At 33.2% G+C, this 23244-nt stretch overlaps 1 protein-coding gene and 1 long non-coding RNA gene across 11 annotated transcripts in view; one reads left to right on the top strand and one right to left on the bottom strand.

The window, feature by feature from the left end:
- Positions 1-357: 357 nt before the first annotated feature.
- LOC146992714 (uncharacterized) lies at positions 358-22432 on the top strand. Of its 8 annotated transcripts, none has more exons than XR_015038861.1 (4): positions 358-382; positions 12074-12135; positions 22012-22091; positions 22257-22432. It is a non-coding gene; the product is annotated as an uncharacterized LOC146992714 (long non-coding RNA). The 8 variants fall into 8 exon arrangements; XR_015038862.1 differs by lacking the exon at positions 358-382 and adding an exon at positions 7517-7821; XR_015038855.1 differs by lacking the exon at positions 358-382 and adding an exon at positions 7860-8323 and having other exon boundaries at positions 21967-22091.
- Positions 22306-23244, bottom strand: part of LOC118202604 (phospholipase ABHD3-like) — a 178091-nt gene continuing 177152 nt past the window's right edge. For 2 of the 3 annotated variants that reach the window (XM_085808892.1, XM_085808893.1), the window contains one exon: positions 22306-22610. In XM_085808892.1, the coding sequence (XP_085665018.1) occupies positions 22420-22610 (191 nt within the window). In that variant the 3' untranslated portion in view covers positions 22306-22419. The remainder of the gene's footprint in view (positions 22611-23244) is intronic. The other variant, XR_015038854.1, reaches the window with a different exon arrangement.

The following is a 23244-nucleotide window of genomic DNA, read 5'->3' as shown; positions in this document are numbered from 1 at the left end:
CAGGTGTGAAATGCTGTTAACTTAACAAAATTAGTTTATTGCTATTCATATTTTATGATTATAGAATTTACATATCTAGTTTACAATTAGCACAAGTTTAGTATTTTACAGAAATTACATAAGTCGCCTCTTTCAGGCCATCTTGTCATAAGAAAAACGGTACAAAGAGCCCACCAGGCGGTATATTTTCCGCAGTTGCAGAAGTTTGTGAGTGCTTATGTCAGATCAAACCAAATATGTCAGCTAGTTGATAATATTAACTACAGTCTGAGCGGATACTTAAGTAGCATAAAGACCACCTTCCTTAATGAAGGAAGTGCGCATACTCGGAGCCATGATGGTTGCGTGTTCTGTGAGCTCTTGGACTTTGTGAAATATTTTGGTAAGTATGATCGTGTGATTGGTTTTCGGCGCTAAATTGTGCTTCAGTATGTGCTCCGGTGGGGATTTATAAAGAAATTAAACTTTATAAGAAGTGCATAGTGAATTTGAGTTCTCATGCGCATTGAAGTCACTAGGCCCGATCCGAGCGGTATGTTTACATTCAACTTCGATTCTTTTTGGATCATGAAAATTATTAGAGGAGTTGAAAACATATGATTTAGCGCTCTTTATTTTAAAAAATAAGTGTATTTATTGGCTTTGATTAAGAAATTTTACGTGTTTGAATTTGCCGAGTTCATTCACTTTTAATTCGTGCATGAGGGGATTTTTCGATTATTTATATATATGCTTAGATTTTATACATTTTTCCTTATTTTGACATCTTTTCATGGAATGCTTGGGCATGTACATGTGTAATTTGTGAAGATATGCGTGATTAACTCTTCCCCGATTATAATAATTTTGATTACGTGCATGAAGGGAGTTTTGAATTATAATTGATAATATTTTGCGATTTTTATGCATATTTATTGATTTCACGCTTTTGCTTTCAGTACTTATGACATTTTACTGAAATTTTAACACTCAAGGTCTAATAGGCCTAACGAGCCGAAGATTGTAATTCGTGCATGAAAGGATTTTTTACTATTTTTGCGTATGTTTAGAGTTTGCATGAATGCTGTCTTACTCTCACGCCTTTTTACTGTGTGTTCGGGTAATACTTATGTAATCTGTGAAGATATGCGTATTCAACTCTGTCACGAGTGCCAGATCCTGTCGTGGTCGGAGGACTCTCCCAACGAGATATATACTGGTAGATAGCGTATTGCAACCTCAAAGTCGAAATCCCCTTTTCCTCCGAACTTGGAAGACACTACTTCGTAAGAATATACAGCAAATAAAATTTTATAAAATTCATTTTCAGTTCGTTTGACACACTCGCAGCCATCACAAATTTGAAACATAAACAGACAGCGTTATTTCCTTTTGCGCATGCGCTTGTTGTCACAATTTCGCCAAGACTTGATAAATCTCCAAATTTAGTCGCGGGTTGCGTTTCCTAGGGAGGAAAAAAAAATACGCGTCCCGGGCAGTACAGCCCTTGGACGGGAAGCCATACTTTCGACTAAGGAAAATCAATGCAATAATAAACATTACAATATAATAACAAACAACATAAACAATGATTGCAATAGCTAACTTGTAAGGATTATGTTAATTTTATTAACAGTTAAAATTTAAGTTCTTTTCTTGTCAAATTCTTAACTTCAGCTTACTTCTTCCGGCCAGAACGTAGTTTGAGAATCCCGTCTGAATGCATAATGAGGAAGAGCGGTATTTAACCACAAAGTTCTTTAGTCTTAGCAAGAGAGAATCAGAGTTTCTGATTTACACGCGTCTGCCTTTTGGCCACTCTCTCTCTCAAACCTGTTATTACGCTCGGGCGTACTCAGGCCCTTGCTAAGCTTCGTAGTCAAATAAGTTAAGGAGCCAACTCGATTTGATTCTTGATAGCTTCGGCTATATTTCTTTAGTTAATCTTAGTTTTAGTTTAATTCTTAGTCTCTTAAGTTCAAGCCCAAGTGTCGGCTTTGATTGTACACTCCAAGACGGAGTTTTGTTAAATCTTATTGGAATAATAAAGGGTAAGTTACCCTTCCATCTTGTTGCTTCTTGTCATACGAACTTAAAGCGATTATTCGCTAATTAGTTCTTAAGATTCGTCACCTTCTACAGTAACTGAGAATTACACTAAGTGAAAATCTTACTAACTTAAAACAAATCAAATACTAAATCATTAAATGAGTGCACAAATTTACAAATTTAGACACAAATATGACCATAGTCTTACACTATTTACATTATATACGCTACGTACTATGGCCATAGTAAGGAGCTAACCCGTCGTAAGGAACGACTTTAAGTTAAGAATTAGATGATTTACGGATACGCACTATGACGTCGTTCAGCCTGTTTAGGACTGCTTAAGGACCATTCTAAGGTGACTAGTTTAAGAGAGAGTTCTTTCCGTGGAATTGAATTCCACAACCACATTGTGTCCTTCGTTGAAGGGATGTACTGTAGCTCCCGTGTCATATCGGTTCTTCATCTTCTCCTTCTCCAAGTTGACTTGCTGTCGTGTTCTGGAACAATATCGGCAGCTATCTGGGAAAGGTCTTCTAGACAGGGCGTCGGCGTTTCTATATGATAATCCCTCCTGATGACGGGTAGTTATGTCCTCAAAGGCTGAATGCAGTTTGTTGTTTTTCAAGTCCAAGGAAAAATTTTCTATAGAAAGTCCAATCCGAATATGCAAGTATCTGTAATATCTGCCACATATGACATGTGATAGTAGGCGGTACTTCCAAATGTTATATTTACGTTTAACTTCCCGTCAGTTGCGGTTTTATCTCCATACGCAGTCTGAAGGTTACCCTTAAAAACTGAAGGTTACCACAAGATTGTGTCCAAACGGAATTATCGTTAAATTGTTGAGCTAAATCTTTCCGAATGATGGTAACATTGGCTCCTGCGTCGACAGTCATATTGGAAGGAACTCCATTGATATGCTCGTTGATGAATTTGGTTATTAATTTCGTTTTTATTAGTTTATTTATTAGTTTATTTATTTATTTATTTTATTAGTTTATTTATTAGTTTTATTAGATTTAATTTAGTTTTTTTGGTTTGGTTATTAATTTAGTTATTATTTAAATTTGAAGTGCTTTAAGATGGGGCCTTCAATTATCGTTCAAACTCCGCTCCGCGAGATGGCCACTAATTTGTTTCTTCCGTCGTTGTTAAAAGGTCTTATGTTCCGTGCCCTGGGGTGTTCTGCAGTTCCTTCGTATGCTGCCTTCAGCATCGAAGTTCCAGCAGTTTAGGGATGGTTTCTTGTCACTCCTATTCCGTCTCAAGGCCTATTGATTTGTCTGTTTAAACTGCTTCTCTTATTTTCCGTGCTCTGGGGTTTTCTGCAGTACCTTCGTACGTGACCTTCAGCACCGCAGTTCCAGCACTTAAAAATCAGTTTCTTAGCATTCGCATTCCGTATCAAAGCGTTCGCTTGTCTGGTTAAATCATATATACGAGCAGTCACTTCATACACCGACTCCTGGACTTGAGCAGGTCTAACTAGGTGGCGATATCTACGAGATGCTTGCTGGGCTGCCTCGAATTTCATGGCGTACACCAGAGCGCTTTTCAAATCCTTAATGTGCGCCATTCGTAGAGCTTTCTGAATTTCAGGATCCCAGATGCCGTCGATGAAGTACTGCAGGAACAGAATTTCTCTTGTTTCCATCGGGCACTCCGAAAAGGCAAGATGAGACAGCCTTTCAACATCCGTGGCCAGCTCCTGGAATGTTTCCGTGAGCTTCTCTTGACGGAATTTTAAATGAAGCCTGCTATACTCTTGTAAACATTCCTCACCAAAGCGCAGCTGATAGAGCTTTGAAGTCTAGCTTTTGGTTTTCGGGAAGCGTCTGAAGGATATCCGCTGCGTCTGTTCTCAGAGAATAAGCGACGAGATGACAGACCTTAACTTGAGAATAACATCCGTTTGCCTCTGCCACTGTAGAAAATTGTCAAGAGGTCTTCCCATCATATGTGGATAGCTTCAGAGAGGGACGAGCAGGCATCGGTAAAAATTTAAAGCCATCAGTATTGCTCCCTGCTGTCGCTACGAATTTTTTCAAAATATCAACTTCTTTGGCGACCGCAGAAACCCTGTCATCAATTTGTTGTTGGACGGCAGAAACTCTTCCTTCGATTTGTTGCTGCACAACAGAAACTCTCTCTTCTATTTGTTCTCTGACAGAAGAAACGTTTTCTGCAATGTGTCCAACTCCACTTTCAACAGCGTCTATTCTGCCTCCTAAAGCTTCAAATGTGTTTTCTATTATGCAGGTAATTTCTGTTTTCATGTCCTCTTGACATCCTTTAGTCTTTCTTAAACAGCTCCCATCTCTACTTTAACGGTTTCTTGATCAGCTTACACTTACCTGAAAGGCCCTCATCTCTTTTTTAACAGATTCTCGGCCAGCTTTCAGAAAAAGACATTCTCCAATGATATACCTTTTGACGAATCGATTACTAAGTTACGGAATGGACATAAATTTAAAGTTTTCTTTTAATGCATTTCTTGAATATAAGCTTCATTTCTTTTTATATATTTCTTATATAATATAACTTCTTTATTTGTGCTGTAAGGATCTTAAGTTTTACTAACGTTTATTTTATTTTAAATCTTTACTATCACTTCTTATTTTCTACTTCCGGCCAGAATTATAAGCGTGAAGGTTTTTATGCAAAGTTTGTCTGGCGAACGCCAAGTATTTAAGTGTGGCCTTTTTGCCAAGCGAGAGAGAGGAAGCAGTGAGTTCGAAGCAGGCCGCTTACCTTAGAAGTTACGCAGTTGCTGTTTGCCTTCCAGGCCAGAGGTTTTAATCCTCTTGATAAATTAAACGTATTGTAGTGTTCACAGTCTCTGTGCTACATACGCTTCCTGTTATTCCGTGGAAGTATTCCGTGGAATACACGTGGAAGGCCAATCTTCCACGTGTATTATTCTAAAGTTAAATTAGAGTTTAGTTTTATTTTTATACTTTTACGTTAGACCCCAAGTGGCGGGTCAGTGTATTCCGAAGTACGGAAGTTATTGTATATAGAGAAAAATAAAGGGTTTTGTATACCCTTCGTCTGTATCCTGTCTACTTACCACAATTAGTGAACATAGCTTTAGTAAGCTCTCTGTTCCGAGTCAGGTCCTTGTATGTTCCCGAAGAAGGTTAGAAGGAACATTGACCCTGATAGTGCGAATTTTGATTTCCTCCTTTTAACTTCTGATAATTTTTTATAATCATTTATTTCTCCCAACAATTATTTTTAAATATATGTAATTAAACATTTGTAATTATTCAAAAAAATTTACATTTTATTGTACTTATTTATATTTAGTTTATTAATATTTAATTACCTACTTAATGTGATACAAAAAATTACTTGCCTTTGATAACAAACTTGTTCATTATTTTTATAAAGTGTAACGGTATATCAGTTTTAAGCATTGAAAAAGATTTTTTTTTCAAAGATATGCATCTTTCTATTTCAGCAATGCTTTCCCTTGCAAAAAAAATTTTCATTGCCTTCTAAATTAGAATATCAGGTTTGAAATGAAATAGTTAGAAAAGAACAATGGCAAAATAATAAAAAATCAGTTTCATTTTCATTTAATAATGAATTATGCAAATTAATAGTACGTTAAGTTCAGTCTGAGTTTTATACCTTTATGAAAGCTGAAATTGTGAACATGTATTTCATAACGTCATTTCAACGGACAATTATCATCTGTTTAGTCAGCACAAACTCGGAAATAAATTCTTTCAACTTGTAGTCTAACAAAAAATTATAGTTTCGGTTTTATTAATCATCCAGCAACAATAATCAGTAAAGGGAGAAAATTAGAAATCAAACTTATTCATGAGTTTCTGTACTTTACAATGCAATAAAAAACAATGAAATCCCGTTTACCTGGATTAATAAATGGCATGGACTTTTGTACATGTATAGTGTCTGTGCGGCATGGAGGCACTCTAAATATGCGGCGAGCCGGAAGTCCTCTCGAGAGGATGATGATAGGAGAAGAGGGGGGAGAGACCCTTGGACCCGTCCCCTCAGGTGCTCTTTATCAAAAATGGGGACGGAGCTGAGCTAAACCGCACTGTCACTTGTAAAGTGCTCAAGGCTGCTGCCAACGACAGGCATAAACTTGCGCTCCTTGTCAAGAGGAAGTTCGCGGGCTTGTGCTGACTCTAGGTCAGACAAGAGAACATTAGCAACAACAAGTTTAAAATTCCACTGCGAATTTTTTTCTAAATTATAAAGCGTAAAGTGAAGTGAAAGTGAAACCAACAGGAAAAGTGCAAGAGTTAAATAAACCCACAAGCAAAATTAGGGGTGAATGAGGAGCGGAGCTGCGAGCAAACGGCTTTCGTGTTCTGGCTTGTCACTATCTAGAAGGTGTTGGCTGTGAGTGGCTCTGTCCAGAAGAGACGTTAAGCGCATGCCCACGGACATCCTGTAACGTTCGTGAGCATGCGCTTTGAAATTCTTTTCAAAACGTGCCAATGATAATCCGACTGCTACATTTGGCTATTATATGCCATTTTGCGTAAATTTTATTAATTAACGGTGTATTGGTGGTGTATGGAGAATACGGCAAAGCATACTAGGGCTATCTGCCTAAGGGGAGGGATGCCTTCGTGGAGGACTTTCTAAGTGAGACTGGCTCGTATACACGTTACACATGGGAAAAACCACGAAAACGCTCATGCAGCCAGCCCGGTCGCTGGATTCGAACCTCGGACCGAACTACCAATGTTCAGCGATTTTACCGCTCGGCCGCTGTTATTAATTAACGGGAAATCCGAATAAGAGAATAGTTTATTTTCACTTTTATGCGTAAATAATAGTCTTCACTTGCAGCCAGGGCTTAATTCCTAAAATTAGAAGTGTCGGAGCCCTGTGGAAGACTGCAAGGAAGAAAAGAAAAATAAATAAATACATAAAATAGCTAAAAAATAATAAATAAATAAATAAATCTGAAATGTTTCAGATTTTAAATTTCGTCCAAAGGGGCGTTTTTTTAACATTTTGTCTGTTACCTTTATTTATTAAATATCACTTTGTTCGCACTTACTCCATAAAATTCAGTTCAAGAGGAATATCGCAAAATAGTTTTATATTGAGCATATATAAAAATTTCCGATGCAGAGTCTCGAATGCTGGAGATAAAAATGTTTTTTTCTGCACAACGTTGCCATTGCTCGCTTTGAAATCCTTGAGTTTGTTAATTAAAAATTCGTTAAAGTTTTATAAGCTAGGAAATCGATAATAAAACAAATTCCAAATTTCAAATTTTGGCTTGCACATGCCCATATTCGCAGTAGGATTACGTCATTCAAAATTCAATGGCTGTATGTACTGTCGTTTTATCACAATGCGAGAAATATACATACATTTATGCGGATTTTTCATTATTTAATTTCTTCAAATATAATGCAGGACTCTAACATTTGTGGCAACAGTTTGAAAAGTGAAACGGACATTTATAGTGAACCAACGCAAAATCGCAAAACGAAAACAATCGTTCTTCAGGGACAAAGCCCCTTTGGACTAGTAATTAAATAATCAATTTAAATTAATATTAATATTAATTTAATTAATTAAAAATCAATTTAAATTAAGATAAATGCAAAGGGATAAAGAGAAATCTATTAAATTATTAAATTAATTTTGAATAGTTAAATAGGAAAAAAAGTACCGGACCTTGTCTTATTTGGGGCATCGTCTGTAACTACTATTCCACTTACGTGCTAAAAAGCAGCTCAGCCTATCTCAATCTGAGGTTAAGCCCTGATTATACAGGAATGACAGGTACCAGACGTTTTTTTGCAGCACACCAAGAAAAAAAGATAAAACGATTAAATAACTGAAAACCCACTTAATAGCTACGAGAGACAAGATTTCATTAGATTGCATAAAATTTTAAAAGGAGTTTCTGAAATTGATGTGACAAATTTAAAAGCTGAAAACTTGCAGTTTAACTTGAAAATTAAAGAAATCAAATAAAAATTTCAAGATAATAAAAATATATATTTTCAGGAAAATTCTTAAGATGATCTACGCTAAACTTTATGTTATCGATTTAGAGTGTTACATTTTGTTTTCATGGTGAATAAAAGTAGTTTCTTCTGATAATACAAACACGAGATTATGCTGAATACAACTCATTATGTGACTACATTTCTCTGATATCACATCACAGATTATCATTAGGGTATTAATTTCCTGAACATTCCGTGTGTGACCTAAGCGAATAGGCTGATTGCATGCAGCCATTGTGAGCTTTGCCATATGCAATTAACCTAACCTAAAGGTAATAATTTTATTGTGGTCTGAAATTATAATCATATTTATTTAGCGTTCGTTACAATTATTTGATTATTTCCCATTCATAGATAACTTAAATGCTTATTTAGTTTACAAAAAATGTTTTCCTAAATGTAAAACATACTATGGAACGAAGATATTGAACGAAAGTTATTGCATCTGAAGAAGTATGTCAATTTAATTGAGCATGATATAGTATGTGAGTGCTAGTTAAGGGAAGGGATACTTTCATTGAAAACATTGTAAGGGATTAGGCTTATCTGGATAATGGCAAAGCGCTTTAGGGCTATCTGCCTTATGGGGACATGCCTTTCATGTAGGATTTTTGTAAGGCAAACTGTTTCACATTCCTTTTACAAATGGGGAAACTTTTGTGTAACCAACTCGTTCACGATAATTTGAACAGAAATGTTGTAAATGTAACATCAGAAATTATAATGAAAAAGACTGAAGAGTTTTGAAAAAAAAAAAAAAAAAAAAAGTTATTATTATTGTTGTTATTAAACACACTGACAATAACTACGCTAATTCAAATGAAATGCAAACGCTGGCGAAAAAGAGTTTCCCATCACTTGTTGATGATTGAAACAAATGACGCATGCGCATTAATTCAAAAATTTTTCTTTTAAGAGTTTCCAGCTGGTGGCTGTTGTTAATTTGGTAAGTATGAAACATTACATTTTTCGTAATTAGTTATATGTTAATTTAAGTTTTGGCTTTAAACTTACTTAGTTGTTTAAACAGTAGTATAAAATCGAAAGTTTCCCACCTGTGGTCCCAAATTTTCAAAATTTCTACCATTACTCCTTTAACTTCCGCCATTTGCTTTTAATTAGTGGCTGTTATTAATTTAGTAAGTATGAAAGCACTACATTTTTCGTAATTAGTTATTTGTTAATTTCGTAATAAGTTATTTGTTTGTACCATTTTTAAAATGAAACACTGGATAACATAAATAATATTCATTTCATGTGTAATGATAAATATACAAATAAAGCCACCTTCATTTTTAATTGATATGCTGTAGAAACAACAGTATTACAGATAATCTACAGCATATTACAAGTTTATTAGTAAGCTATTCTATTTGCATTTCTGTCAGTTAGATTCCTGAAAGCTATCTAAGAATACATTATATAGTAGATGGGTACTTGTTCATGGGTACAACCTGTATTTGTTCTAAAATTGATGAAACTTATAAATTGGTTCCTCGCAGTAAGAAAGAGGGGGATGGTGCAGTGCAAAGTAATTGTGTTTAGTTGTGTAGTAAAATATTCAGTTTCTTTCTGAAAGGAGGAGGATTCATTCATTCATTCATTCATAAAGATAAACATGTTCGAAACTAGTCCTGTAAATGTATGAATATTAAGCAAGATGATGTTTATTGCCTTAACACCTTTAATAATCTAGAGCAAAGTTTCTCAAACAGGGTGATTCCCTCCTTGGGGGAGAATATTACCCATTAAGTGTTTAGTTTTTGTTTATGAATATGGAATACTATTTTTATTCGAGTTTTGGTATTTATCAACATTTTCTGTTATTTTTGCTTGTTTATAATGTATAAAGTGCATTAAAATATAATCTAAATTTAAATAAATGCATTTGCATTTTTCGAGTTTTGTTATGGACGGGGATGATAGCCTAGTACTGGTAAAAGAGGCGATGTACTGAGCAAAAAAATGTTGAGAACCACTGGTTTAGAGGATAGTCTTAACCATGGTCATTATGTTTCCATGGTGCTTGTAGTGTGATATTATGGTATCTTTGTAGTGTGGTTATTTTTCATAATATGTGAATATAATGTTAACACTTGTATTTCATGTTATTTTCTGTTCTCCAAATATAATTTGAAATATCATTCAGAGCATTCCTCGGTGCTTCTTTGTTATAGCGGCCCCGAGACTGAATCGCCAGTGAACCGAAATATCTCACCAAAATCTGGTTGCGTGTTCTTTTACCTCGCTCCGTAATCGTATATTAGCACCGTGTGGCATTTTTGTCATTCTCTTTCTCCCTGCCTCCGACTTCTCTTTAGCGACATAGTTACGCGGAGAAAAAGTCAAGTTCAATCCTTAGAGTTCATTTGTTAATAAGCTGGCATAATTACACTTTCCTGTAATAACCCTGGCGCTATGTGTATGAGCTGAAGTTTGCTTCCGTCACGTGTTCTGTATTAATTTTTTATGAAGTTTTCGAATTTGCATTGTTTATTTAGAAATATATTCATTGCTTTTTTGTGTGAATATGACGTTAACAATTTTAAATTTACTAAGTTATGAGGTGGATGCCATAATATTTTCCAAGAAAGAAGTCTTTTATCTCAAAAACGACTATGCGAAAATGGCCACAACATGGAGCTTTATTAATTTAGAAGTCAAACAACAAAAATCAGCGTTATATTTGCAAATTTTCCAGAACTAGTTTCGATGGTTTTACCGAGCCATATTCCTCAGCTGTCAAAGTGCAAATGAATAAGATAAGATAAGAATGGCAAGACAAGAGATAAGCTACTGGCGCCATCTATTGACAAAACAAGAAACCTAAAGCATAATTTCTTTAAGGCTGAAGGTAAAGATGGATTGGAATTAGGGTTGATAACCAGAAGAAAAAGATTTTTTTGAATGTGAAACGCCTCCAAAAAATCCAGCTCACCAATAGAAGTTGTATTTTTGAATAATTTTGGCTGCAGAAAAATGGAAAGTGTTATTTTTGGACTAACAGTGCTGGGCAACAGAGGACTTCTGTGTTGTTTAACTTCTAAATTAACCGTTGTTCTGCGTGTTATTTAAACCCAAATTATGGAACTTTATGTTAACGACGAAACCGTTTGGAGGTGCAATGTTAAAAATTGAAAAAAAGGGTCAGGGCCTTCGTATTGGAAATTGGTTCAGTGGTTCCTGAATATCTTTTGTCAGTGCTATTATAATTATGCATTCATGAGCAGAGGAGTTGAGGTCCATGAAATGGTGTAACAAACAGCTTAATAGGTATGAAAGTGCTACAGTCGACTGGAATAATTACATGCGATAAAGTAATAATAATAATAAGGGTAAGGATTATTAAAAATATGCTTAAGGTAACGAATTGTAAATTTTATTATATATTACTTTGTTTATTTTTGCATTTGCACATCACGAGCTTAGCGAAATCATAGCCGAGAATAACAAAGAAGTACCCATTCCTGATGTCTTCTTTGATAATGCATGTTACACAAGTTTTTATTGAACATTACTTATATTGCAGAGAAGCACTATCAACATTAGTATTTGACATACTTAATGTACATTATAAAACTGTAACATGTGGACATAATATAAAACAATCTGTCAGAATGCTTTTCACACAATTTTCAAAAACATATGCTGTATGTTTTTCGAAATCATGCGTTGTTGGTATTATAAGATGATTGTGATGAGACAGTTGCTCTCTTAAAATTTTTTGTGTAATTTTTGTTTGAAATTAAGTGTGATATTTTCTTTTATAATTGTCTTATTAAATTATTTTTGTTTTTTACAATCTGTATTATTTCAAAACTTTTATGTGTAGTTTTAATTTATGTTTGTATAATAAGCATTTGCTGATTTTTGACATGAAATAAATTAACTGCCGAGCAAAAATTTGACTTCTTATTCAGCCTTAGCAATTATTTGTAAATATAAAAGCTATTGTATATACTGTTTTCCTTTTTACTTATTATATATCTTCAAAATTAACATAAAATTTTAATCATCTTTAGAAAACTTTTAAGCATGGAGAATAAAACTGCTGTATTTGAAGATACATCTGCAGGATCTGAAGGTAATTGTAATATATGTCTGCATTTTCCGGAAGCATAAGTGCAATTAAAGGTTTTAAAATAATATTTTTTAAAACTGTATGGATATTATATTATAGTTCAACTGTTGCAAATGCAAGTTTGGTTTACACATCGCCCAAACACTTAGAGCTGTCCAGAAGGGAAAATGTCAAACTTCTGTATAAGTACACTGAGTTTGCTCAGATACAAAATTTGCTTTGTGCAGAAAAATTATTTTTACTGTTTGTATTGATAAAAAAAAAAAAAAAAAAAAAAAAAAAAAAACCCTAACCTAACATTGTGAAGATTGGGCTGATAAAGTAATAATAAAACTTATTACTTCTTTTTTAACTTGCTTTCAGGACCATTTTTGAATGTTCATTTATTTATATGGCTGATTTTCTAACAAAATGTAGAGCATCCTTGAACAGTGATAGCCTAGATGCTATGCAGACTGTTAAATATTATTCTTATTACATTGCAAAAATACTTGTGTGTAGCTTTTGGGTCAGTAAACCCTTTTGGTGAAGGTATTAGGGATAATTTGTTGAATAATTGGACAGATTACTACAATTTTTTACATTCCGTTAACTCGTAGCAGTTTCTCATCTCCAACAATTGTTCTCCAATTTCTTTTTCAACACAATACTTTGAAGGAACATCAAAAGAAATTCAAAGTGATTTTTTAGACTGCATGTTCACTGTTTGTCAGAACCATATAAAAATCATGTTTCGAAAGCAGGTTTTGTTTCAATAATAGCGGATGAAACTACTGATGTGCCAACGCCTTTTCCAATTGGTTCTCGATATGCTTTAAATAACGAACAACTATGTGAGAGTTTCTGGGAATACACGAATCCATCTATGCGTGATGCAAAATTTGTAGCCGTCCAAGCAATCTTGGAAAAAGTAGTAGACAAACCCCAAAAATTATTATTGTAGAGCTACGTCGGTGCAGGCCTGATGAGTAATGATCATGTTAATGTTCAAGCTTTAATTCAACAAACGTAACAACAATGTGCAATTTGTAGTTCTAATCTAATACTTAAAGGGTTATGTGAAATGCTAATGTTTGTATCAAAATGTCTTGCTGATCAAACTAAATTTTTAGCATCTAGCAAAGAAAAATATAAACACAGCCAATTCCCAGAAATTGAACTAAATTTGGCAATTATTTTTTTAAATGGTAAGAGACCAGTATGGTAGGGTACTGAGTGAAATGATGTAGTGAAACATAGATTAAAGAATTAGACTTCTCACCTAGCTTATGAAATTGTTTGAAAATATTTGTGTATGCATATATGTATGTATTTTACATTAATAATCTGAATCATTCAAAATTGTTTAGATTCCAATCACTCCTGCATCCAGTGTATGTGTGTCTTAGCTGGAATTTGTTCATTGCTGTACATCTATAAATATATAAAAAATTCTTTTTAGTTGTTTCATACTTCAACAAAAAGGTTTAGTTTATATCTCAATGCATATTTAACCAGTGCCAAACAAATTCGTTAAAATGTTGTGTAATATATCATTTTAGTAAGCGTAAGGAACACTTAACCAAAAGGAAAAGCTTTAAAAAGGGGTGGTTAACCAGTGCCAAAACATTCGTTGAAAGATTGTGTAATATATAATTTAGTAAGTGTAAGGAACAGTTAACCAAAAGGAAAAGTTTTAAAAAGGGTGGTTATCTTAAGTGCAAACTGTGAATTGGGTGATATCGTTCAGACACAAATGTGTATTAATGTGTGTATAGTTAAATGTGTATAGTTTTGAAAACATGCTTGGAGCTAAACTGCATTCATAAAATAGTGAGATTCATTGTTTTCTTGCATTCTGCTACTTATACAAATTATTGTACTCGTTAATATAAATAGTACATGTTCAGTAGTTTCAAATTAGCATGCAATTTTACTCTCCCAGAGTTTTGGATCACTAATTCTTTACTAAATATTGGTAAGAAAAATAATTTTTGACTTTTAAACATCACGGTCAAAAAAAGTGCATTTAAGAAATTTTTTCTAGCATTATGTCTATGTCTTTTGAGGAAATAGAATATTCCTTACGGTTCATTTGTTAATAAGCTGGCATAATTACATTTCCTGTAAAAACCCTGGCGATATGTGTATGAGCTGAAGTTTGCTTCCGTCATGTGTTCTTATAGTATTAATTTTTTATGAAGTTTTCGAATTTGCATTGTTTATTAAAAAATATATTCATTGCTTTTTTGTGCGAATATGACGTTAACAATCTTTAATTTACCAAGTTATGAGGTAGATGCCATAATATTTTTCAAGAAAGAAGTCTTTTATCTCAAAAACAAGTATGCAAAAATGACCACAACATGGAACTTTATTAATTTAGAAGTCAAACAACAAAAATCAATGCTAACAATGCCAACAAAAGCATGATGGTGAGAAACTAATCTTATTCAGTGAAGACTTCTTTTGAATGTTTGTGAGAACTGCTCTTATTGTGTTAAAAAAAGTGGTTGTTTAATATGAAGGCAGATAAAATTCTTAGAATACACAAGCACACAACAGCTTTCCTCCCCCCAAAAAAATACATGCTTCTTTCCCTAAATTTTTGGATAATCCCAAGAATGTAATGAAATGTTGCAATCAAAATCCTGCATATTATAGATAATCTGAAGACACATATAAGATTTGTTCTCCTAAGTATTAAAAATTAGCAATTTGAAAATGGGCATGCATGGAAAAATTGCTCTCTGTCTGAAACCTTTAGTTAACTATGTTTGGTATGAAGAAGCATAATGGCCGAAACTCAAGCCCAAGTATGCAAAATTAAAGTCTTGTAGAAGACTGCAATGGTACCATTGAATGATAAATATTTCCTAGGGAACACATTTCATTTAAAGAAAAAAGGAAGATGTATTAAGGTGAAAAATGTTAATTTTTACCATAAAAAAATCTTGTGTTACTTACTTGATCATTAATTTTTTTTTTATTTGTCACCTTCCATCTGCTATATATTACATTTTTTCTGTTTTACAAACACACTAATTTCAAGAAAAGTATTTCAGTTTTTTGAAATCGGGAAAGTCTGCATATGTTTTTTTCCAATTTAATGATGAGTTTCAAAGATGTCTATATGTAAGGGATAATTAACAGTGTAGGAGGTAAATGAATGCATTTCTGTTTGAAGCATGTTTTTCCACTAGTTATATACTTTTAGCTGTCAAAATGTATTTGGACTCACGTTAATAGATGACAAGAAGTCTCAAGTATAAATGAAGAAGGGTAACTAAAAGGCAAATATTCTTGCAACTAAATCTTAACCCTAATAGACCCTTCCCTGCCATTTAATTGCATTATTAGTGATAGAAACAATTTTTGGTTTAGTGTTGTCTGTTGGATGACAGGTGTACTCTTATAGTATGAATTCTGTAAAACATCTGAATGGCAGGGTCATCAAAGTAATGTACATGATGATGATAAAGAGTTCAAAGAGACTATCTTAAAATGTTTTTTGAAGGTAAAAATAAAGTTGGAAATCCTCATGTCTAATACCTGGAATGATCTAATAAAATTATTTTCTCTTATATAGTTTAGGAATAGATAATATAGTGCTGTAAAAGTAATTTTTCTCCCTTTTAATTGAGATTCCTGCTTGTTGCTTTCAAACATCTACTGGCTAGGAAATAATACCCTGGACAATGAAAATACATTATTTTACATTGTTATGACTGCTCTCAGCCCTTTAGTGGTTAGAATTCTTTTTAACCTAAACAATACGTTAATCCCCAAGATATATTATTTTGGAGTGGGCTGCTGTTTACACTGGTTTTCTTTTGTTGGTAGAGAAGAGAGAAGGATTATGGGGAACTTAAAATTCAATTAAACACTGCAAATTAAACTCTTCCTTAACTTTCTAATTTGATTCAGCTTATTATTTTTTGCAAGCTATTATTATTACACCTATCTGATCAAAATTAAAGTTTGAATTATTGTTATGAGGAAAAAAGTTTTTAATTCTTGATCTAAATGCGAAAGCTTGTGTCGATGTCAAAGAAGAAAAAGTGAAATTACTATCTATAAAACAAATACAGGTAAACTCTCTCTCAATATTATGTGAAACGTGTGGCATTGAAATGTCTACAGTATTCGAAAAAAAATGAACTTTCTGCGCATTCTGACACTCCCTTTAACAATGAATAACAGAAAATTCTTTTGCTTTGCTGAAAGTGATGATTGAATGGGTGAGACAATATTGCAGCAAGGGCATGCCATTGGTAGGTCCTATGCTAATGGCTTAACCCAAAATATTTCATAAGGAAAAGGACTTAGAAACCAAATGCCCATATTTGATAAGCTGATTAACTAAATTTAAAATCTGCCATGCTATGAAGTGCTTAAAAAGTTCAGGTGAAAAATATTCAGGTGCATTAATCAAACTTGTTAACAGCAAAAAGTTGTCTCCAGAAAAAATTTATAATGTTGGTGAAACTTGTCTTTCCTGTTAATATGTGTGCCAAGTGTCTTGGCAACCTTTTCAGAATTAAATCTGAAGAATTGACTTCAGCTCTTTTCAAATATTCAAAGAGAAGACTAACAATTATGACATGTGCAAATGTCATTTTTTCGTTAAAAAAAAACAAACTTCAGTTATTTCAATGGTAAAGATTTGTCTTGTTATTATCAGTCAGGTAAATGAGCATTAATGTCACAAAAATTTATGAATGAATAGGAATAATTGATGGAAATTATTTCTTACTGGAGGCTCAGCAGTATTTGAAATGAGTTGACTTGCAGGATGATGTAAAAATTGTCCTCATTATGGCAACTGTAAGGTTCATACATCACAGAGAGTTTCAGTAAAAGATAATGCCTCTCTTTTTTCTCTCACATTAATTGGGCATCCGTCATTCAGCCAACACACGGTGGTCGTGCTGCATATGTTGAAATGCAGATACGAAATAGTCTTTTGAAAATGTATGCTATATTTTCAAAACAGCAACAAGATGATTCGAGAAGTTTTTTTAATATTTTAACACAAAATATGCTGTGTGGAGCATTGCTATGTTACAAGAAAAATGTCTACATACATTTTAAAAATGCTTGGTGTACTTTGTGGCCAGATTTCATGGCAATGGTGGCAGCCTGCAAATTTGAAGGTTTTTAGGTATCTCTAACAAAAAGACGAAATTTTCCAGTAAATGGAATTAAGAAAAAATATGTTAAGTGCTAATACATGAAGGATGTATAACATAATTTTTGCATTATGATGACATTGCCCTAATCATCAGTCAACTAATGGATGGCAAAATTTATAGTCAAAAGTCGTTAATCCGGATTCGTCGGGACTTCGGCGATTCCGGATTATAGATCATCAGTTTAAATCTGGTAAGATGGCATGCAGAAATTATAAAATTAAAAATATGAAACCGTAATGTATGAAATAAAGAACAATTATAATCTAAAGGGTATCAAAATTTACAAAAAAAAAGCTTAATATTTATTTGTTTACTTTATTAAACATTTATTTCAATGTAAGTTGTTTAAGTTGCTTCGTTTTTTTATGTGATAATACATTCTCTTTAATTCTATAAACAGACATAATTTCTTGTTCAGTTACAAAGTTCCGCTGTTCAAGTCCTATAATTGCTGTGTCGAGAATACCGACTAATTTGTCAATTGAAATTTTTTCGTTTTCATTAACCTCTGTTACTTTCTTTGCTATCGAAAGCAAATTATAATGACGAGGAATTTGATTTAAATCATATCAAACACGGAATACATCGAGATGAAATACTACATTTAGTAAATAATTATAAGCCAAATAAAAGAAAAACATCTGACCTGAAGATAAGGATAGTGCTGACAGATCAACTTCCAACTCCGCAGCGTTAAAGATAAACAAACGTTAAAGTTTAGATAAACAAAGGATATGTTTTTATCCATTTTTTGTTTCATGGACTTCGAAACATACTTTCGCTTTGTAGATCCTTTACATATTAGTAAAATATATATCAGAAATTCTATTTGACATAATCGAAAGTTCAAGCTTACTTTTATAAAATTGCTCTAACAGTCTGCAAAAAATAATAAGCCGAATCCAATTTGAAGATTAAGGAACAACGCAGTCTGCAACATTAACTGAATTAGATAATTTTAGCTTAGCTTATACCAAGTCCGTTATACATTAAACGCGCATTCGTAAACGTATTCGTATATTCGCAGCCGTAAAGGTCTTCTGCGCATGCGCAGAAAGTTTGTAGCTTTGAGGTCCAGATTATAGATCATTCCGAATTATGGGTGTCTGAATTAACGACTTTTGACTGTAGTATGATATTAAATCTAGAAAATATCACTACAAATATTGGAAGTAACGAAGAGACTGTTGAGAATAAAAGAATTTCAGCTAATAGTTTAGTGGGAAATCTTGCTTTGGCAGTTGCATGTCCTGAACGATGGAGCTTGACATAACTGGACAAGAAAATATGTCTATCTCTAAAGTATTATCACAAAAAATGAAACAGTTCAAACAACTTAAATTGAAAGAAATGTTTAATAAACAGATACTGAGTTTTTTTTTTTTTAAACTTTGATTTGATTTCATAAATGCTACATCATTTCGTAAAAAAAATATTTGATAGCTTTCATTTTACATTCCTACACGTCAATTCGTTATATTAAAATTGATGATCTAAACCTGGAATTTTCTGTTCTGATGATTCTGGGTGTCAGATTTTGTACTGTATATTGCATATGAATGTGATAATACTGACAATAGCAAAACTAAAAATTTTAGGCAAGAAAAATGACAGAAAATAAATACCTGTATGAAAAACTGCATTTTGTGGTATATTATCCGATGCCATGTACAAGAAAATCCAATACAAAAGAGCAGATTTTTTAACATAAAGCTCAAGAGCTTTGATAAAAAACACAACTGTTTTCTGTACGGTTGTTTATCATGCACCAGGAAAAGAGAAGTAATTAAGAACATTTTGTGAAAGCATTAACATCCAGGTTATTCATGAAGATATAGAATGGCAACTACAGAATTAAGTTTAATTCATTTTTGGTAGACTAAAGGAAAATCTGTCACTAATAAATAAGGATTCAGTGCTTTAAAATGCATGTTATGATTTATGTCACAGAACTACATAATTGGTTGGCAAATTTCCTCCATATACAGTATAAGCCAACATGCAAGCAGTGTTTTAAATCCAAATGTAGCAACGGCTTGCAAAACACAGATTTAGAACATGCTGCAGTTACTACTTTCAAGCAATTTTTGTGTTTTACTTAAATAATTAACGTATTCTTACCCATCTTATGTTAAAAGAAGCTTAAATACACTTTACCCATCTTATGCTTTACTGTAAAACACTTACCCATGTAAAACACTTTACCCATCTTATGCTAAAACAAGCTTAAATATTAACATTCCTTTGAAATAGTACTGTAGTATACTGTATATTTGGATAACTTGCCAAATTTGTACATGATATTTTTACATCCTCCTACCCCACATTTTCTAGAAAAATCTGCATGTGTAAAGAAAAGTGAATGTTTTAAATACAGCTAAGGCTAACTGTAAAAGATTTTAATAATATTCTTTTTTTAAAAGGAAATTTTTAAAACAACCTCACAGACATCATACTACTAAATTTTTGTTTTTGTGTTTTTAATTTTGACTATAGTTCTTCCATAATTTTGTTCAGGAAATGAAAGCAAGTTTTGGTATTATTTAATGGTATATAAAGCATTTATTTATTCCGCAAATTGTTTTTTTTTTTTAATGTTTAATAAAACTATGAGCTAGTAGCTCACTTCTTTAGGATTCAAAGCAAATTTTATTTTATTGCATATGTAGACTCAAATAGCAGCCATGAAGCAAGAGTTTAAACTTGGAAATAAGAAGAAAGTCATATGATGCCACACAAGGTGAAATGGTGCTTGGAGCCATATTTGTTGATTTAGTGGCCAAAAATTCATGAACAGGATCACTATGAGAAGGTGCATTATTGTGATGCAGAATATATAAGTTATTCGCAAGTTTCTCTGGTAGAGATGCATGATGCAAACATTCAGTATTGCCTTTATTTTTGACCAAATTTGATATGGATTATTTTCTCTTGTTTCTCTCTGGAATGGCATTAACGACTGTTGATTTTTTTTTTTAAAGCATAGATTCATGTTTCATCCTTGGTTGTGATGCATTTTAAGGATTCACCTGGAGAAAATATCCTCCTGATAAAGCAATTGAAATCAATTTTTGCAAGACATGGTATTCCAAAAATAGTATATTCGGATAATGGTCCACAATATAATTGCAGGAAATATAAAGATTTTGCAAGAAGATGGAATTTTGAAACCAGAACTTCAAGTCCAAAATACCCACAGTCTAATGGAATGGTTGAAAGACATATTCAAACTGTCAAGCGAATGTTAGAAAAAGCTGTAGTTGACAACAAGGATCCATATTTAGTTTTACTGGAATATCGTAACTCTCCTATTTCAGATGAAATTAAGTCACCTTCAGAATTGATGTTTGGAAGAAAAGTAAATGGATTGATGCCTATAAAAGAGAATTTCGTCCAAGCTAAACGATATGAAGACCATAAACAACATTTACTGAAGAGACAAACCTTACAAAATAGTTATTATGATAGGAATGCAAGACCGTTAAAACCACTGCAAACAGGAGATCATGTTTACATAAAAGAGAAAGGGAAAGAACTAAATGAAAGAGGGAAAATTATAGAAGAAGCAGAAAGACCACATTCATATAGGATTATAAGAACAGATGGAAGAATAGATAGAAACAGAACAGATAGAAAGGAACAGAAGGGACCTTCTTAAAGGAACTAGTCAGAAAGAGTTTGCAATACAAAATAACTATGAGAATGAAGTTATAGATGAACCTGAGATACCCGAGAATAGCAGGAGCACTACAAATTTAGATGGGCCTGTAAGTCCTTCAAAATCTAACAGAAGTGTTGTGTCACCAAATAGTGAAAGAGGTATAGTATCATCAAATTTTTCAAATGGACATAACTATGTTACTTGATCTGGTAGGACTGTTAAGAAACCTTATTATTTAAAAGAATATGTTTAATTTTACTGCTATTATTATTTTTTATAGAAAAGGGAGATGTTATATATGTAACTGTAACTGTATCTATTATTATCTTTAATCATAACTGTAATATAGAATAGTGGATGAGCAATGTAGAATAAACAATGTTTGTGTACATCTTGTAATCATCACTGAGCACATACCCAACACATATAAAATACAGCACAACTGTACATCAACGAAGTTCTAAGGCCCGTTGTGTTGCCCTTTATGTTACGCCAACCTGGGCTTACATTTTAGCAAGATAATGCCCGCCCCCACACTGCACATGTTTCTACTGCTTGCCGAACATTACCTTGGCCAGGAAGGTCACTGGATCTCTCTCCTATTGAGCACGTTTGGAGCATTATAGGCTGTAACCAGCTCGGGATGTTGACGACCTAACGTGCCAGTTGGACAGAATTTGGCACGATATCTCTCAGGAGGACATATGCAACCTCTATCAATCGATGCCAAGCTGAATAACTGCTTGCATAAGGGCCAGAGGTGGACAAACGCATTACTGACTTTTTCACTTCGTGAAGCTCTATATCACTTCAATAAATCATCCAATTTTTCTCAAAGTGTAATCATTTGTTTTTCTGTACATGTACATCACTTCTACCGATTTTCGTCCCATTTAGATAACTCCTTCTTGGTGCGTTTTTTTTTTTTTTTTTGTCTAAGAGTGTATATTGCCTCTAGCTGGTTGTTTATTTATTAAACCTACTTCTGACTTTTTATAGATGTATCTTATTTATGCATTGAAGTTCAATTTGTTCAATTTGCAGTTGAAGCTAAGAAAAAAAGATTAGATGAAATGGAGGATGAACTGTTACGCCTCCATGAACAAGCCGCAAAGCAATGGGAGGTAAGGCTGTAAAGAGAAAAGCTAATGACAAAGAAGCTTAATTGACAAGCTAGAGGCAGAATATTACATATCACCTCTAGCTGGTCGTTTATTTATTAAATCTACCACTGAATTTTTTTTAAATGTATCTATTTTATCTATTAAAGTTCAATTTTTTTTTTTCAGATGTATCAACTGCAATAGATGAAACAAATTACAAAGGAAATGAAACAAATTACAAAACAACAAATATCAAACAAAATTTAATAAGATACAAGTATTTTTATACAAATTTTCTTAAGTAAATGTTATTGCATTTGTATAAATATATGTTTAACGAATAAAAACATTATAAGAACATACTTTTGTTTGTCTGATTAACATTTACTGACAAAAGCCCTTGTAAGTACTGTTTAAAGAGTCTTTCTGAGAAAAATGGTGGTGCTGGATAAATTCCATCCATAAAACCTATATGCCCTCCACGAGAAGATATAACCAAAGCAATGTTTCTTTTGTGCAGCACTTCATCACATGGAAGAGCTGAAAATTCAAAAGATAAAAAGCAAGCTTAAAATGACAATGCCATATATATAAGCATTTGGAACCTAAATACAGTAAAAATTTGATTTTAGAAAATAATAAATGATACAATACATGCATCATAAACATCACTTATAAATTTCCTGAATTGCACACTATTTGTATGCATTCTAGATGAATATTTCGCAAAATTCTCCTCACATATTCTACCTGACATTGAAAATGCAACAATAAGAAGGAGTGGCCAGAAAGTGATGAGAGAAAACAGAGAGACACCATCGAACAATAAGCAATCTTTATTTTGAAATGATATGAAACAGTAGGTTGTAGGACCACGTCTTGGTACAGAGTGAATGAGACTACAGATGGTGTCTGGAGGAATGGCTCTCCATTTCCTGTCATCCATTTGCCACAAGTCATCTTCTGAACATGGCAATGGCATCCAATCACATTCTAAATGTGCTCGATTGGTGACGGATTCCCCTCTCCCAATAGTGGGCACTTGCCTATAATGGCATTGGCCTCTCCTAAGACCAGAAGTGGTGGCCATTTTATCGTGGAAGCACTTAATAGGCAGTCACCATCACCTCCTATGAAGGGACAGACAATTTTACATCCATGTCTTCTCCAGAAT

The sequence above is a fragment of the Stegodyphus dumicola genome, chromosome X2, assembly GCF_044657685.1.
Source record: "Stegodyphus dumicola isolate Sdum_Otavi_A_Nest chromosome X2, ASM4465768v1".
NCBI lineage: Eukaryota > Metazoa > Arthropoda > Arachnida > Araneae > Eresidae > Stegodyphus > Stegodyphus dumicola.
The sequence above is the reverse complement of the archived record's forward strand: the minus strand, read 5'-3'. Positions and strand labels throughout refer to the sequence as shown.